This window comes from Dromiciops gliroides, chromosome 1 (genome assembly GCF_019393635.1).
Source record: "Dromiciops gliroides isolate mDroGli1 chromosome 1, mDroGli1.pri, whole genome shotgun sequence".
NCBI classification, from domain to species: domain Eukaryota; kingdom Metazoa; phylum Chordata; class Mammalia; order Microbiotheria; family Microbiotheriidae; genus Dromiciops; species Dromiciops gliroides.
This window is the reverse complement of record NC_057861.1, coordinates 138,347,510-138,367,123: the sequence shown is the minus strand read 5'-3', so window position 1 is coordinate 138,367,123 and position 19,614 is coordinate 138,347,510. Positions and strand designations below refer to the sequence as shown.

At 36.9% G+C, this 19,614-nt stretch overlaps 1 protein-coding gene across 6 annotated transcripts in view; it reads right to left on the bottom strand.

The window, feature by feature from the left end:
• Positions 1-13,160: 13,160 nt before the first annotated feature.
• Positions 13,161-19,614, bottom strand: part of UBR5 (ubiquitin protein ligase E3 component n-recognin 5) — a 162,542-nt gene continuing 156,088 nt past the window's right edge. For all 6 annotated transcript variants that reach the window (XM_043981253.1, XM_043981267.1, XM_043981273.1 and 3 more), the window contains one exon: positions 13,161-15,484. In XM_043981253.1, the coding sequence (XP_043837188.1) occupies positions 15,272-15,484 (213 nt within the window). In that variant the 3' untranslated portion in view covers positions 13,161-15,271. The remainder of the gene's footprint in view (positions 15,485-19,614) is intronic.

Genomic DNA, 19,614 nt, shown 5'->3' with positions numbered 1-19,614 from the left:
TTTCTCTTCCCTCCCCCACCGCTGGGCCCCGCCCTCCTAATCGATGCACCCGTGACCCTGAATGCACTCTAGCTTGCCACGGCCTGCCCGCCTTGTCCGAGCCTGGCTCTACTTCTCCTGCCCCACGCCGGACCCGGAAGCCGTCCGGTCCGAGCCCGAGAAGAATTTATTGGAACAGAACGGAAATGAAAACGTGTGCACTTGCCCTTAAAAGAAATTCACCAAATACAACCGGGACTAGCTTGGAGGGGTGGAGATGCAAAGCATCCGTGAAGGCCGGGGGAGGGACAAACTCGGCTGGGGAGACACGGGGTGGGGGGGAGGAGGGGAGGAGGGAGACTACGAGTTTTTTAATTTCCAGCGATAGGGGCGGGGGTGAAGCACAGCGGCAGGCTCAGGCTGCGGATCACGTGGCCCGAGTCCAGGGTTGACAGCTGCCAGGCTTCGATTCGTTAGCCTCTCAGAGGCCCCGGGTTATCGGTCGGTAGCGTAGCTGCACAGGTGGGGAAGGAGCTGCATTCTGGAGGGGCAGGAAGTCCTTAACGGCGACTCCCTCCGGGAGTCCCACCTCCTCCACGATCCCCACCCCAAGGGCATTTTCACACGAAGACCTTTAGTTTTGAAATATGAGTTCTACAAGAGTTCACTGTCTTTCCACTTCTCGGGATGGTTTTAAACCACTTTTAAGAGGGAAGCAAACTTTTTTTGCCCAAGTGGTTGTGGTCTCCCCCCACCCCCTTCGCCGGTGTAGCCACCTGCAGTGCAGGGGCCGGGTTTTGCTTCTATTTGAATTCTCGGCCCACGTGACAAGCAATTCTTGTTGATAAGGACCAACCACAGATCCAAACGACTCATAAGATGAAACACGCAGATAGACACTGGGTGCAGATTGAAGGACTTTTTTCCTTTAAAAAAAAAATTGTTTTTGGACATGGTTAACATAGTGATTTGTTTTGCTTTGACTGCATGTTTGTAATGGTTTGGGTTTTCTTATCTTCTCTGAGTGGGGTATGGGGAGGTGGGAGGGAAAGAATCCGAAATTGAAAATAATATAAAATTGGATTTAGTATAAAACTTGTTGACAATCGGACTACTGTGTAAAGTCAATAGACCAGTAATTAAAAATCAAGCTAGAGGACTGGCGACAATTTGATCTAATAGGCTCCTCCCTGGGGACCTATCCGAAAATAACTTAAAACACAACACAGACAATTTGGTATAATAGAAGCATTGATAAAATATGGATAGAACAGGTGTCTTGGAGCTGAATAGAGAATAGTGGAAGAGTAGGAACTGGTTCTATGGGCAGGTGTTTGAAGCAGTTGTTTATTTGTTTTAAGAAAAATCTATATAACATTTGAATAACAGGAAATCCACTTTAAAAGTTCTTCCCCAAGTCCACAAAGACTTTGTAGAAGGCTTAATGTTGAAGAGGGTATTAAGCTTCTAGAATTAACCGTATGGTTAAACTGTACCTTTGAGAAACAGCTTTACAGGCCAAACATGAGAAGTGATACGTGAAGCAGTGAGAGGCCTGGAGTCAGGAAGACATCTTCAGTAGTTCAAATCCAGCCTCAGACACTTAACCAGCTGTGTAACTCTGGGCAAGTCACTTAACCCTGTTTGCCTCAGCTGCTCTTCTCTAAAAATGAATTGGAGAAGGAAATGGCAAACCACTCTGGTATCTTTGCCAAGAAAACCCCAAATGGGGTGAAGAAGGATCTGACAAGACAAAAAAATGGCTCAACAACAAATTCTAGGGGCAAGAAGGTTAACAATGGAGCACCTTAAGCAGGGAGTGACTTGGTTAAGCCAAAACTTAAGGGAAATCACATTGGCCAGCTTTCCAAAATTTCCATAGGATTCCTTTAGTTAACTATATGTAAGCACTAAAAGGAATAAATACCCTATTATTTCCTGTTTCCTTTAACTGAAATCGGTTATCTTAGTTTTGAAAGAAAAGGTTCCAGAATCTTAATGACTTTACCCCAGCCCATTTCTCTTTTCCCCAAAGCATCACTATCCTCATTATTGAAAAGCTCTTCCTCACCTCTTCTCTAGGCTTTCCTAGCTTGCTTCAGATCTGTTAAAAATCACACTTTCCACAAGAAGCCTTTTCATGTGCCCCTTAATGCTAGAGCCTTCCCTCTGTTGATTATTTCCAATTTATCCTGTATGTAGCTTGTTTGTATATATGTTTGCATGTCTCCCCCATACAGAAATTTTTAAATTGCTAGATATTTTTGCCCGTAGCATTTCCATTAATGTTCTATTTTGGATCTTCCCTGACACTTACAAGTGATCTTAGTGTTATGGAGAAATAGGGCTGGGGTTTGGGATAGGGGTTTAGGATCGGGATAGGGGTTTAGGATCGGGGTAGGGGTTCTTGGGAATTCCTCTTTAAAGAATTGCACACAAATCCAATAGAATAAGATAATAGTTTATTTAGGGGCTGGGGAAGGGAAACCGAGAGATAAATCCTTGGACTTCTCATGGGGAGAAGGCATGGCACAGAGCCTGGCACTGAGATACCAATCTCCTCGAGTAGGAGACAGGCAGGTATTTTTATAGAGGACTGATGGGGGTGACCATCTGACTGTGGAAAGTTCCCTTATTGAGGGAGGATCATCCCCCACTGGTGGTGGCTGGGGGAGTTGGGTGATGTACCCCAGAAAACTTCTGGGATGCTGGGCCCATAACATTAGGTTCTGAAAGGCTATTTCAGAACAGTACAAGGTCTCCAAGAGGCAGTCAAAATTCAGAGAGGCCAGGTTGGTCACAGGGAGATGAACACTGTGATGAAGTTTTCCACCACAGCAACCCAAGGCCATCTAAGTTGAATTTTAGGTCAATCAATTTAACCAACATCTGTTGCCTACTATGTTTCAGACACTGTGATATGCTCTAAAAATTCAGACCAAAAAAAGCTTCCCTTAGGAAGCTTACCTTATATTGCGGTGGAGGTGGGATGGGGAGGGGAAAGAAAGGAAGAACACAACATATACCTAGAAAATACAAACTATATATTCACTTGATTAAGTAATTCTTTAGGGGGAGGGCATTAACAAGTGGAGGGAAATAGGATAGGCTTCCTGTAGGAGGTTGTTAAGAGCTAAGGTTTCTTTTGGTTTTTTTAGGAAGCTAGAGATTCTGTAGTGAAGTGAGAATATTAAGGACAATCTGTGCAAAACCATGGAGATGGAGATAGGTAATTGTTTTGGCAACAGCAAGTCAACTGAGCTGAAATATAGAGTATGTGGTGACTAATGTAGTAAACCAGAAAGCTAGATTGCAGAGGGTACCACACTGTCTTTATTTTCTGATTTTTCCTAGAGTGCAAAGAACTATTTTCTTGTTTCAAGGAAATTTATAGGGAGTAAGACCAGGTTCTCTACTCCCTAGATTAAAGAAATGGGCTCAGTCCTTAGGTACAAATAAATTTAGTTCATTTCTAATGTCCAATAGGAAAATAAATATTAACAATGATGTATCCCAAAACACAAAAGTACTCGGAATGCAGATTTGAAAGACAATCTGTCACTCTTAATAAAGGCAGTTAATATTGCTTAAAGAAACTATCTACTCTCAAATAAATGCAGCCTTGCACCGTCTCCATTAATATACCAATTATATCTAAAAATTAGAAGGAAATTAGGCATCACAGAAAAGTTAAATGTCTTTTGTACAGGTGTGGGTAAAGGGAATAATCAAATCAAATAACATCTTTGTACTGCTTACTTGAAGAGTAGTTAGCAAATGTTAATTAAACATCACTTCTATAAGGCACTGTAGGCAATCTGAACAAGTCAAAGAGCTTACAGTTTGATCCATAAAAATTAACTATTGTACACAGAGCACACAGACACACACATTTAGTGCATATATATTTATGTATATTATATATAACTAAATAATATAAACATTAAAATGAAATAGTCCCTGCTGTGAAGGAACTTATATTCATAAGAGTGGGACAGAAAATGCTACATGTACACAGAAAAAAAATATAATCACTCAAGGTACAGAGTGAAGGAAGCTCATAAAAACTGAGTGACTTCTTAAACTGTGAGGAATTAGAGAAGGCTTCACAGGAAATGTGTGAACTAAGCCTGAAAGAAAAGGATTCTGAAAGGCAGAGGATGAGAAGAGAGCATATTCACAGTATGAAGAATGCAGGGTAATGCAGGGATTCCAGACTGATAGATGGCATTAGTCTTCTTGTATGGAACACATAGTGTGTGAAGGGGGATAAAAAATAGGACTGTAACAGTAAGCTGAAAACAAATTGTGAAGGACTTTAAATGCCTGGTTAAACGGAAAAGCATGGTATTTTTCACTTTCTTTTTTAATTTTATTCAAGTTTTCTTGTACAAAATGACTAATATGGCAAAGTTTTACATAATTACACATGTATAACCCACATCTGATTGCTTATCACCTCAGGGAGGGGGGAGGAAAGGAGGGATAAAATTTGGAACTCAAAACTATAAATAAAAATGTTTAATATTAAAAAATAATAAATGCCGGGTTAAAGAAATGTTTTATCATAGAAGCAACAGGATTTTGATGTGCTACCAGTCAGATTTGAATCTTAGAAAGAATACTATGGCAACTATGTGAGGAATATTGGAGAGGGGAGAGACTAGAGTTAAGGAGAGTGATTAGAAGGCTATTATATGGAACTGAAGACTGTTCTTTCTGGAATGTGGGCAGTCAAAAAGAGAGAATTTTTTTTGGACAAAGGAGACTTGAATATAATTGAAAGGCATGAGAACAAAAGTAATCAATGGGGGTGGAGAGAATGAAGATTAAAGAATGAAAAGGGGAAAAAAAAGGCCACCTCATCTTAAGACTAGAGCAAAAAAAGATGGCAGAAGATGCGGAAGTTTTGAAATGCAGAGGTGTAGAAGATGAACCTCATAATGGTCACAATTTTCTTGGTGACTTGATGGCAAGATGTTATCTGGTAAGATAGGGCACAGGGGTAGCTAGGTGGCACAGTGGATAAAGCACCGGCCCTGGATTCAGGAGAACCTGAGTTCAAGTCCAACCTCAGACACTTAACACTTACTAGCTGTGCGACCCTGGGCAAGTCACTTAACCCTCATTGCCCTGCCAAAAAAAAAAAAAAAAAGATAGGGCACAGAGTTGGGACTTCAGAAGAAGCTTTTACAAACGGAAAGTTTAACAGTGAATTAGAAATTAATAAAAAGATTGCTGTACATCACTGAAGAACCAATTGAAGCTAAATAATATGAATTTATAGTGATTAGCTTAGATTCTGGATTTCAGAAATATTCAAGAACTTTGGGAAGAAATAGCAGAGAAGGTGGAAGAAGTGATCCAAAGTTAAAGACAGGTGATTGTGAACATAAATATTAGATCAGAAAGGAAGGGATTTAAGAATATAGAGGACATTGCTTTCTTCAACTGGTCAAAGACAAGCTAAGCAGTGAAGGGGAAATTAAGCCAAAAAGTTGATGGACTGGGAGAATAGGGAGGGGCTAAGAAATGAAATCGCACAGGATAAAAAGCAGGCTTAGGAGTTTAAAAAAAAAAAAAAAGCAGGGGGCAGCTAGATGGCACAGTGGATAAAGTACCAGCCCTGGATTTAGGAGGACCTGAGCTCAAATCCAGCCTCATACACTTGACACTTACTAGCTGTGTGACCCTGGGCAAGTCACTTAACCCTCATTGCCCCATTAAAAAAAAAGAGAGAGAAGAGAGATTATGATGTAGAAACAGGATTTGATTTGTCTTGTTTGGTTTCATAGGGCAGAAGAACTAGGAACAATGGGTGTTGCCCTGTTTCCCCCCCCCCCCCAAAAGACAAAAAGACTAGCATTCTTCATTTGCTTTTTCTTTGTAGGAAGTTAGGTTGGATTCTTAAGAGATGATGGCTCTCATTTAGGAGATTCTGTGATGTTCAGAAGCTTGATGTGATTAGCAAGTCATCCACAAACAGCAGTATCTGGGTCATCTCACCATCTGTAGGAAATTCCCTTTCCATTTGGAATTTATGCTAGACATCTATGAGGGTGGCAAAAATCTTTGGTGAACATGACTATTTTATGCTGATATTAATAATCAGAATGAAGTCAAAATTATTGCTATATGTTTCAATGACATAGTATTTTATGATTTTATCAAAGTCACCTTGTTGGACAATCTTTAAGGTACCCTTTGGTTCAACCAAATGCTTCTCAAATGCTCAACAATAAAGAAAAGGCACTGTGGTACAGGGGAAAGAACATGGGCTTTGGAATTAGAGAACATGACTTTCAAATCCCATTTCAGACATATACAGCATAATATCTATGAATTTGGCAAGTCACTTAAGCCCCCGGTCCTGTTACTTTTATATAATAAGGCATTTTAGACTAGGTAGCTTGAGGCCCCCTCTAATTTTAGTTCTATGATCTTTTTTTCGTCTGTTCCCTTCTCAAACTTCCATAAAGAATTCCATCAATGTGTGTGTGCAGATTATTCTCAAGAGCTATGAAAACTATGTAGAGCTAGGAAAGAGTAAAAAAAAAAAAGAGTAAAAAGTAGGCTAGTACTTTTCCTATTTAGAAAACAAAAATATCATCCCCCTCATAAGAATCAATCCCTCAAAATTGTGTTCTCTCCAGCACAAATATGTGTATTCTTGGTTTAGCTTAGCTCTTTCCATTTTGGGGAGGAGTGGAGAGGGCATTGGTGACATTTTTACTTTCCTATGCAGCATAATAGTGACCCAAATACAGTAGTTCCATTCTCATTAATGGAATAAATTTTGATAATAGGTGCAGAATGAAGCACAAAATTTCCAGACTTTACCAACTGTTGCTCTTTACTATACAACAATGATCCAAGATCATTCCAAAGGACTCATGATGGAAAATACTATCCCTGTCCAGAGAAAGTACTGATGGAGTCTGAATGCAGATTGAAACACTTGTTTATTCTTTCACGACATGACTAATATGAAAATGTTTTACAACTGCACATATATAAGCTAAATTAATGGTTTTAGGGAGGGGATAGTGAGGGAGATAATTGGAACTCAAAGTAGAAAAATGCTACTAAAAATTTAAAATATAAAGTTCCTTTAAATCATTCAGAAAAAATTCCTTTTAAAGAATTAAGACTAAAAAATTTAAAATTAAAACATTTTTAAAAGAATTAAGGCTTTGTTATAAAGGTTTTTATACACCTTTACCATTTTCAACTGTCTTCATTCTGAGACCATCAAGGACAAAAATAGAAGGATCTTGTTTAGTTGGTTCTTTTAAGATGTTTCCTATAAAGTTTGTTCCTCCCCTGGAAGGAGGCTTTTTGTTTTGTTTTGTTTTGCAGGGCAATGAGGGTTAAATGACTTTGCCCAGGGTCACACAGCTAGTAAGTGTCAAGTGTCTCAGGCCGGATTTGAACTCAGGTCCTCCTGAATCCAGGGCCATCTAGCTGCCCTGCCCCCAAGGAGTTTTATATGATTATTTTCTTAATTTCCTACCATAATTTGATATCCTTGACTGCCATTTCTCTCTGCTTGGCAATGAAAATAAATGCTGATTGAAGTGGTTTCTAGGCTCTTTCAGTTTCCTTGTTAATATATATCATCCAATCTTCTTTTGGAAAGAATTGTGATGTTTCCCATGCATAGTCAGATAAATCAGAAATGACTTGTACTCATGATGAATCATTTCCTGATATCAATTTCGGGGTTTTAAAAAATGTTATTTCGTGCTCACCATGCTCATCACCTTTATTCCATTCTTTAAGTGTTTATGATACATAGGTAAGAAGCCTTTCACTTCTCTCACTTGTTTCTCCTGAAACATATTTCCCAATATATTTTTCACATTGTTTCCCTATATCCACATCTGCACTGAAGTCAGAGTCAAAGCATATGTTGATTTAATATGGAAGGTCTTCTATTCAGCCAATTAAAAGCTTCAATACAAACTTTGCAACATAAACTGCAATTACTTTCTTGGTGGTCTTGTTGTACATCTTTATATCAGAAACACTTGTAATAACTGTACCATGAAATATTTCTTACCACCTCTGGATGGGAAAAAAAAACCAAAATCAAAATACTCTTAGCCTTTAGCATAGTGCTTGGTACATACTAAGTGCTTAATAAATGTTGACTGATTTCTCTAAGTACTTGTGAAACTTTTACTTAACTGAAACTTTCTTTTGTATTCTGATTTATAGTAAGCACGTCAAGAGCAATATTACTCAGTTCAAGTTTACTTATTTATCACTGGACAATAATCTCATATTCAGGTTTCTCATATTTAATTGGACACAGTAAAACTTATCACTTAAGATTTTCCAAATTAAGACCTAATGTTTATGGCACAAGAATGTGATTTAAGCACCTTTTGCCCCCTTTTTTTTTTTACCATCAACCTTGGCACTATTACTACAAAAGTGGAAGGGGAAATAATGAGATTCCTTTCTGCATTTTCCTTTGTTTCATGGGTTGCCACGACCAAACAATTCACCAAGTGTCCAGCCTAGTGGCAATATTCTCTCCATACCTTGCTACTCAGAAAGCAGTCTGCTGTCTGGAACCTAATTACAACTTTTCCAGCACTGCTAGAGCTTGTCAAAAGTTATAGCTTTTGAGAATCTAGAATCTTCCCTCCACAACATGAGGCACTGGATTAGGACTTTGTGGAGGCTAACTATAACAATTAAAAAAAAAAATCAAACCTCTATTAAATGTCTGCAGAACACCGTGTTAGATTTATCATTGTAATATAAAGTTTATCCAGGGCATGAACAAATGAGGATACTGGTGACGATAAGCTGATTTAATATCAAAGTGCTTACAATCTAATGATGGGGTGGGGAGTGGTGGAGGAATAAGCCATCATTACAGATATAATACATGATTACGTGGACAAATGTATTAGGAAACAGTACTCTGTGAGGTCTAAAGAAAAAAGTGATTTTATTATAGATTTTATTATATTATGAAAGGGTGGGATAGAGGGAAGAAGTGATCAGGGAAGTATTTGTAGAGATGTGACAAGTTGGTCTTTAAAAGATGAGGAAGTATTCAAAGGGTGAAGAAAAGCATTTCAGTAAGTCTAATATAATGAATTAAGTTATGGAGAGATGAAAGTATGGGGCATGTTTTGTGAGATTAAAATTGGATATTAGATCATAAATCTACCCTACTTAACCTTTCCCTTAATTTATCTCCCAGACTAGTAAATGGAAGAAGCTTCTGGTTTTCTAGATCGAGCTTTTATTGTATGGTAGTCACAAGGTGATGTTGATTAGAAGGATAGGAAAGTAGAAATACAATACAAATCGTCTTAAGTCTAGGCTTAGTCTATTCTGTATAAAACTCACCAAAAAACCGAAGGCCACCTTTGGGGAGAGAGACCGAGTCAAGCGCATGCTGTTAACCGAGAGCCGGGCTGAGTCAAACTCCAGTCCCCGTCTGTCTGTGCAGCGCAGCCAGGAGACCAGCGGAGCAGGAAAAAAGGCCCCACTTCCGTTCTCTCCTTGCCTTTTAAGCTCGCACCCTGGAAGTCGAGTGCTCAGCAGGCAATCTGGCGTGCGTCGCAGGCGGACTGGTGTGCGTAGCTCATGCTGTTGGTCTCCTCCCCAAAAGGGTGGTCCTAAAAAAAACTGGCGTCTCTCCATTATCTAACCGACTGTTAAAACTTTCTACCACAGTTTGAAGGATATAGTATTCCAATTTCGCTGGAACACAACTTGTAAAGGGAATAAATGTGATAAAAGTTATATTACATTACAGACATCTTTTAATGTCATGCAGAGAAATTTTATTTTTTTATTCAAAAGGCAATGAGGTATGTTAATTTTTTAACAAAGGAGTGAAGTGACTAGATCTATGTGTAAAAATAAGTTTTTTATGGCAGCGGTATGAAGGCTGAATAACAGGAGACCACATGGAAGCTGACTTATGTTAATAGCATAATATTGTCATACAACATATCACCAAGGTGAGACAAGTATAGCTCTAGTGGAGTGGCAGAATTAGGAATAGAAAAAGGAAGGGAGAAATGAATAAGAGATGAGGAAATGTAAAGATGAGGGAGAAAAATCAATCAACATTTATTCAGCCTCTACTACATGCTAGGCCAATGTGCTAAGCCCAAAGCTACAAACATGGGAAGCAGAGTAAATGGCGATTCTACCAACAGAGGTAGTGAAGTAAGAAAGTTTAGGGACGGAGAAGAACATGTTGAGTTTGAAGTGGAGATAGATGGGCATCAGAGTATACATTTCTTTCCCATAAGCTACACACATCTGAAGTTCAGAAAAGGTCATAGCCAGGGGTATCACCTTGTTGTTGTTGCAGAGATGGCAGCTGAAAACACAGGAGTGAATGAGATTGTCAAGCAAGTATAGAAAAGAAGATCAAGGATAAATTCAGAGAACATTAAAAGGCCCAAAGGAACCAGTAAATTAACAAATAGAGGGAAGCAGTTTTTAAATAGGCATATGAAATGATCAAATTAATCGAGTGAACATGAGACAGTTATACAAAGTGATCTCTAATAGGGTCCCTTCAGTTCTACATGAAATCTTGATCCTAGGACTGATTTGGAGGGATAGGTTAATTAGATGAAACATAAGTCTTATGGTGAACAGATAAAAACCTAAACTAGGTAACAGTAGCAGAAGTAAATGGACAAGAGACACCAGAGAGTTGTTGCAAAGAACAATGCCCCACAACTGAGTGCATATGAAACTAAAGATGGTACTGAGGTGCTTGGGGAAATTGTAGCTCTTTTTATAAAGTAGGGAAGACAGGAGAAGGAGGTGATTTGGAAGGGAAGATGATAATTCAACTTTAAGGATAGTTGTAGAAACTGAAATTCATTAGACTCATTCTTTTTTTTTTTTTTTTTTTGGTGAGGCAATTGGGGCTAAGTGACTTGCCCAAGGTCACACAGCTAGTAAGTGTTAAGTGTCTGAGGTCGGATTTGAACTCAGGTACTCCTGAATCCAGGGCCGTTGCTTTATCCACTGCTCCCTCAAGCTGCCCCAGACTCATTCTTTAAAGTCCTTTCTAGCTCTAACCATCTATGAGAAGAACAGAAAGCTGTGTTCAAGATAAGTTAAATGACCTCTAGATAAGTAAAAATTGGAAACACTTAAGGAATTAAGAAACTGAATCCTCAAACTGATAAGCTCAGGGACTTGCTTCTTGGTGCTTTTGAATAATTGTTTTCCCAGTTATCACTAACCTCTATTTCTATAAGTCAAGAAAACATTGATATCACTAGATATACTTAAATAAAATACTTCAAATTAACAAGGAGGCCAGCATCCATTATATCTGCAAGATGCTCTGCTATGGCTATAAACACTTAACAACATTTGTCAACGTATAGAATCCAAGCCAAGGTAAAGATCAACAAACCTGTCTAATAAGAATTAAACATACAACATAATAAAGGTTCTGAAACATAATAAAGGTTACTTCACTGTGGTCACTGAACTCTTTTTGTTTGTTTGTTTGGTGGGGCAATGAGGGGTAAGTGACTTGCCCAGGATCACATAACTAGTATGTGTCAAGTGTCTGAGGCCAGATTTGAAGTCAGGTCCTCCTGAATCCAGGGCCAGTGCTTTATCCACTGCACTACCTAGCTGCCCTATTGACAAATATCTCAAATAGAAATGCTCAACAAACAGCAGTACTCTTCTAAAATTCTAAAAACAAAATTGTCTTACCTGGTAATTGGCAGGTCCTATTCAAAATTCTTCCAGAAAAAAACATTCTTTGACAAATTGATTATCAAAGTGTATAATTTTTGAAAATTAGTAATAAAGGTACCCACAAAAATGAATTTTAAAGAACATTAAATAAAAATATAAAACCAAAATATATTTTTTTGGACAATTCCTTTAAAACTTGCCAGAAAAATTTCAGGAGAAAATGGTTTGTTACTACTTTCTATTTAAAAGCTTTTGGTAAAGAAATTAAGGTTGAGTTTTTGGTATGCTTTGATAAATGATAACCACATTATTATCCCTTCCCACATCTCCCTGGTCCTAAATTTCCTTACTAAGAAGTTTAGAAATTTTAAAGAATCCTTTTCCAAATTATGATAGAAATGCATCAAACACTACTTTTCCAAACTACTTAACAAGACAATTCTTTGTGGTGTTTTATATTTTACAGAATTACAATTCTAACCCTCTTCCCAAGGACTTCATTTTTTAAAAGTGTTTACACTTTTTTCCATTAAGAAAAACTTATATGACGCTGCTATATTCAGTGATGTACATAGGCAGAATACAATAATTTTCTCTTCTATTAAATCTTGAAAAATGGCACAGAATATGGAAAGACAACTGGGCCAAGCCAGTATAATTGCTTGAATTTGAGTTCCAAATCTTTATAGAGATAATGCCATCTTTAAAAAACCCCACGAAGGCCATGATTTTCATTCAATGCACTGTAGTAAATTGTAAAACAAAGAAAGACTTATCTGTATTCTTGTTTATAATCACCTCTTTTGTTGAATATGTTTGCCAACTAAAATAATTTCAATTCATGTGCATTATAACAATGAACTAAAGGTACTTCTATTAAAACAATAAACATCAGGATATATACCTAAATATATTTGCAAGATTGATTGGATGTCTTTCTCTCTCTCACACACATATACAACACTCCTTAGGATAAGATCTTGGTAGAAGACCAAGGGCAGGAAGCTTACACACCGGATAAAGTATATACCACAGGTATGGGGGGGAAAGAACAATCTTAAAGAAAACAAGATCATACCTTTAAAATATAACATTAGATTTTCCAGCTTCTTTCTCAGTAAAAAGCAAACTAAACCTGTATATTTTCTTAGTCTTTCAAAAGAGACTAATCTAAAGAACTGCTCCCAATATAGAATGGAAAGTGGAAAATAATTTACATTTCTCCAGCACTTTTACAATGCTATGGAGCACAGGTGGTCCAAATACTACTACAACTAGTTTTTTTTTTTTTTTTGGGGGGGGCAGGACAATGAAGGTTAAGTGACTTGCCCAGGGTCACACAGCTAGTGTTGTCAAGTGTCTGAGGTTGGATTTGAACTCAGGTCCTCCTGAATCCAGGGCTGATGCTTTATCTACTGTGTCTAAATACTTCTGAAAATAAACCATCTATTATGTAAACATGTCCCAAAAAGATATGTTGTACATATTATTTTGATAACCTACCATTTTTAGAGAGGGTGGTAGTGCATTATTTTAAAACTTGATAAGCTGAGATGCAAGGAAACTTCATTTTACATTTGAATATGAAGGATTTTCACATTTCACTTGAAGTTACCTTACTTTTTGTTGGTACATTTTGACCAACGCTTTTGCTTAAGAAAGGCTTGATAGGTATTGTGGATTATTTTAAATAATTCATTTTTTTCATTTGAGATTTTCAAAATCACATTCACATTTTAGGGTTATAAAAGCAAGCCTAATCTAATTTTATCTATTGAATTCTAGTAAGAGCCAAGTTTCCATCCAATTGCTTACCAACCCCTACCCTTAATTGAATTACTACTTATGAGAAAACTACAAAGAAACAAGTGTCCCATTCTGTAAAATGACTCTGGATCAATATTTATAAAAATAAAAGTATGTCATAAGTGTCTCCAGTAAAACCAATGGATTTGATAATGATCCACTTAGCAATTACGTGTCATGAAGTTGCCAGAAAAGGATGGTAAATATCAACTCAAAACAAGTACCATTGATTGTCTCTCTCAATAGGACAAGGGCACTGGCAAAGGAGGCAAAAAGTAGAACTCCTCTATCCTCAAAAATAATCAAAATGACTCTCTTCCATCACAAGCATACCATTTCTACTTAGAAGCAGTGAGATAAAAAAAAGCAGCTCCTATAGCAGATTACATGAAAATTCTAAAACTAGAAGAACCTAAGAATGTTTGTCTGGGCTTCTAAATTTAAAAAAAAAATTTTTTAATCACTCTTCTTAACTAATATATGTTTTTATAAAGTGTTTCTACTTAGAATAGTCTAAGTGAATGAATGTTCAGAATCACTGGCTGGATGTCAATTTCGTGTAAGGGCAGAAATAAATGTCTTCTTGAAAATGAATTTTTTAAATGAACGGGCCTGTGCCATTCAGGATTCTCTGCTAACTGTAAAATGTAGACTGAAATACTTCTGTTTCTTTATAATCCATATACATATAAAAGCTTTTTTAAGTTCTTAAAATCAGATTTTTGTTAAGCTCATAACCGTGTCTAGTGTATTGCTGTTAGTTTAAAAATATAAAGGTTACATAAATAAAAACTATTCTTTCTTCAATATGACTTGACATTTCTTCTGTAATTTCTTTATTTAAAAAAGTAAATGTAACAAGATACTTAAAAAAGGCTAGATACAAAAGTAGTTAAGCTGCTCACGAACATTAAAATTTTCCAAAATGTATCTTCAATAATCATGATCTTATAAAACATTTTACAGTTATCAGAAAGTGCCCAGGCTGAGTTTACATATCTGAAACACCTTAGTACAAATGTCTAATTAGAAATGAAGTGGAGTAACCTCCTGACTGACTGCCCATTGAAATAGGGATACCAAAAAAAAAAAAAAATGTTGATTGTGATATAAAGTATTGTGCATTGGCCCCACCTTATGTACACAAAAAACCCTCACTCAAATGAACAAATTACATGCAAAATAGTAGTGATATCATCTAATGTCCTAGAGCTCAATGCAACCAAAACAAACTGCAATGAAAGTGGTTTCATAAAAGTGATTTCAACTCTAAGATCTGAATAACAAGAACTTTTTACAAGTTCAATATACATGATACACAACTGCAGCCAACCACAAATTAAACACCATAAAAAAGTTAAAAGGAAAACACAGAACATACTTAATTTTTTATTTTGAAATTCCCTACTCCCTCTATACAAGAACCTTTGCTGAAACACTTTCCACAAAGGCAGCAGTGAATTTTCAGAACATTTTACATTTTTTTCCCCTCAGCAAAAAGATAAATCACAGTGTAAATTATATTGTTCTGCTGTCATCTTTGGCTGGGGTTAGGCCAAGAAGTTATTGACTAGCAAACAGTTACAGTCAAATGCTGCTAGTGCTTCTTAGACCTATAGGTTACAAACTTGGTATAGGAATGTTTGCATTTAATCATTAAAGTACCACCAGGGGTATGACAGCATTAACTTTCATAAACTTTTATAGACAAATGGAAAAATCTACAAAACTTAGCTAGTAATATTACACAGCAATACACACTTTTTATACTCTACACAAAACCAAAATTCTTGGTCTTAATGGCGAGTAACAATTTTTGTTTGAGAATCTGTTTAGAGGAATAAAGTGGAACATAAAGTCGAGAAATGCAAGTGTTTGCTGTAGGAAGGTGTTGGTCATCTGGTGGTCTTATTGTGATTGATGGCATAGGCTGAAATCCCTCTTCACTGGCAGGCAATGATGGGCTTGATGTCCAAAAGTAAACCTAAGCAGAAATAAAATTGGTGTTATACTTTCTGGTCTTGCCATATTTCAAGATTTAACTTTGAGTTGTTAGAATGTTTAATGTATTTTCTTATAATTCTTACACATTAGAAATACACTTTAAACTTATTTGAAGTGGTGGTGATATTTTCCCTAGTTAAAATATTTCCCTTAAAAACAAACATAGTAGAAATGCTCTGAACTAATTGAGGTAAATGACAAACATTTAGGGAAAGGTCCTCTCTCAAGGAGGAAAAATGGTAGAGCTTGCTATTGTTCTCATCCAACTGAATCTATGGTCAGTTTTAATGCTATTTCCTTGAATAGATACTTTGCACTGGTATATGACTTCTTTCAATTCCTTCTCCATTAACAAAGTACCAATTTACCCACTGAAACTCAGGCCACTTCAAGGCATATACCCCAGGGAGGTCAACAACAAAAACAGGTTTCATGTACACCAAAATGTTTATAGCATTACTTTTTGTAGTAGAAAAGATCTAGAAAAACATGGAACATCAATGAGATGAAATATTACTGTGCTACTTTAAATGATTAAAGCATGGAAAGATTTGTTTGAAATGATGCCAAAGTGAAATAAGCAAAACCATAGTATGAATGGAAAAGCTGAACAATCACAGGATAAGATAAAACAGGGTCTGGGGTTACCAGATGGGGAATATTATAGATAACATCTTTTTGTGATGCATTTATTGGATTTTTCATCTTCTTTTGTTCTTTAAAAAAAAATTCTTGGTTATAAGAAATGGGCTCCCTAGGATGGATAGGAGAAGGGTGGCTAAATAGAGAATGCTGTGAAATGATAATAAATGACCAAACATAGTACCATAGAAGAGATAATATGAAGGTACTTCCCATTTTTCACTTTAGAGGTGAAATAGAGATGTGTAACATTACAGAATGACTATCTCTGTCTGTCTGTCTGTCTGTCTAAAACAAGGTATTCACCAGTTTAGCTTAACTGCTTTTTTTTAAAAAAAGAAAATTGTTCTGGAACGGCAATCTGGGAGTGGAATAATGAGAAATATAAGTGATTATTAAAAGATATTAATACAATTAAACAATTTGAACAGGACATATTTTGTATATCTAGTATAGGAATAGCATTTGTAATATATGGTTACCACATAATACTTTTACTATAAGCAGTTATATACTTGGAGAAAAAAATCTGACCTAAATTATAACCAAATTTTAAGTCAAATTGAAAGGGGAGTTTTAAGGTACTTCTATTCTTTGTATGATTTACATTACATTGACGTTCAACCAATGTTAACTGTATCACCATAATTTTGCTAAAAATAGCAGCCAAAGCATATAGTGATGAATAATAATTATTTTCACAGAGAAAACTTGGAGCCAGTTACTTATAAAAAAGTTTCTGAAGATGAATTGTCCCTGAGATTTGGTTCAGTGTCTTTATTGTGGTCTAAGAAAAGCACTTGGTTCAATGAATTTCTATAGAATAGACTTTAAAATTAGGTGGAGAAATGTGCACTTACTAAGAAGCTAACGATGAAGCTCATGTAGACTAATTCTGCTTTTTCCAATTCCAATTAGGAATCAGACCAAGAAGCAAAACTGCTGAAGGGAACCTAGTCTGAGCCCGGATAATAGGGAACAGAGAGGACATTTGTTCCATTCTGGAGAAAAATAGGAGGAGGTACAGCTATAAAGTATCCTTAAAAGCTAAACCATGAATTTTATTTAAATCTAACTTCCTTGGCATTGAAGAAATAGCCAGAGGATGTTAGAATGGAAAGGAGCTCACCATTTATAGATGAGGACTGAAACCCACAGAAGCTAAAAATGATTCACCCAATTTAGAGACAAAGCTGAGGACCCAAGGTCTCCAGACTCCCACTATACTATGATGTGTGCTAAGTGGAAAGGATTAATTTGGATAACTATCTGACTCAATTTATTTTTAAAAAGGGCAAAACAAAAGGGGATTGTTAGTGTTTTCTAGAATCCAGTGCCTATATGACCCCTTGTATACTTCCCATAGTAACAGCTGGACTTCACTTTTAAAGACTAGAGTATTTTTCTCCATGGGAGAAAAGTTTGTGGGGTTTTTTTGGGGGGAGGGGTTATTAAACACCTTGAGGAAGTACTATTGTTTAATTCTGAGTATAGTTTATGCACTAAATGGTTTGAAGGAAAGCAAGAGTCCCATTCTAAGGCTGCCTTCTAGGGGATTACATGGAGGAGCTTCTTTGTTGTTGGAGATAGTGAGTGGATATTGTAACTCATATTCCTTTGTCAATCATTTCCATTTCTGTTGCTAAGTCTCTCTGACTTAAGGGCTACCAAGAAGGTTATAACCATTTAGGGGAAGAACTACTACCTGGAAGTATTTCTGACTTCAGAAAATAGATACTTAGTGATAAAAATGCCACCTAATCTCTACTAAGGAAATGAGGATAAAATATGCCATAGAAAGGCTCAGGCCTATGGGCCTGACGTGAAAACATGGACAAATATCTCTTATCTTTGGAATGTTTCCCCGGTGTGTAATGAATAGAGATTTGAGGGATGAGAATTCTTCTGATCAAATCTCTGTTGAAATTTCACCCTTCAATGATCAACTGAGTTATCTATCAGCTCTTCCATAGTCTTTTCCTCAACTCTATTTGCTGAAAGTAACTTTTCCCCTCCTGATACTTCCCACAGAAATTTCTTTGGAACACTCTCTTTGATATATATCATTCTCCCTTGATGTTGGTCATCTGTGTACATGCCACTACTATCCTCAACCACAAATCATGGACTATACCTTATTCCACATTGGCATCCTTAGGATTTAATCACAATGACTTGTACATAGTGTATCAATATTTGGTGAAGTAACATTTAAGGGGGAAGTATACACACACAGACTTGAGACCACTTAAAACTGGCCCTGAGAAGTGGTTATTAATGAGCCTCTCAATAGGCATTAGGATAATTTAAAATTGAACTTGGTAAAAGGGTGAGTTTTTGAAACTCCCCAATTCCTTCTTTTTTTTTGGGGGGGGGGGTGGGGGGGTGGGGGCTAAGGCAATTGGGGTTGACTTGCCCAGGGTCACATAGCTAGTAAGTGTTAAGTGTCTGAGGTCACATTTGAACTCAGGTCCTCCTGCCTCCAGGGCCCGTGCTCTATCCACTGAGCCACCTAGCTGTCCCAATTCCTTCTTTTAAAGGAATTATTCACAGGTCTTTTTTTCTAAGAAATGGACATTTGTGTGTTAATAATTACGTGTACACACAGACACACACACACACAGACACACACACATCATCTGGCAATTGTCTCAATGAATATGTGTTCGTATCAAGGGTAGTAAACAGCTCTACTTTAAAAATCTCCTAGGACAGCACAGATAAAGGGAGGCAATTATACAGCTATTCTAACTACTATAGTATACATGGATACTTATGGCATAAGGAAGTATATAATATCAGTTTTGAGGGGCCTTCTGGGGCAGTCAAATTATTCACATATTTATAGTGAGTTGAGGTTGAAAAAGTACATTCTGCACAAATGTGATGTAAATGCTGTCTATATTATTATAATACTCTTTTGCACATGAAGAAACATGCTCAGAAGGGTTAAGTGACTTGCCCACAGGAAATGGATTTTAACCCAGGTGTTCTGATTACAATTCTGTAGATGAGCTAATGAATAGTTGTACATAGACTTTTAAAGGTACATGGTTTAGAGGGTGAGGTGGACTATTTGATTAAAGGGTACAGCTACAGGGGTCAAAATCTTGGAAACTTTGGGCCATGGGATGGGAAAAAGGTGGGAGAGGTATCTGGGAAAGAAAGAAAAATATGGCTCTAACTGAAATGAATAACTACTCCATATTTCTTTTCTTTCTTTTTTTTTTTTGCAAGGCAATGGGGGTTAAGTGACTTTCCCAGGGTCACACAGCTAGTAAGTGTTAAGTGTCTGAGGCCGGATTTGAACTCAGGTCCTCCTGAATCCAGGGCCGGTGCTTTATCCACTGCGCCACCTAGCTGCCCCATCATATTTCTTTTCAAAGGGCAAGTATACAACTCAAGCACTATCAAATGTCAACAGTCCTCTAGTAGATTTTTTTTTTTTTGGTTAATTTCTATTAGGGT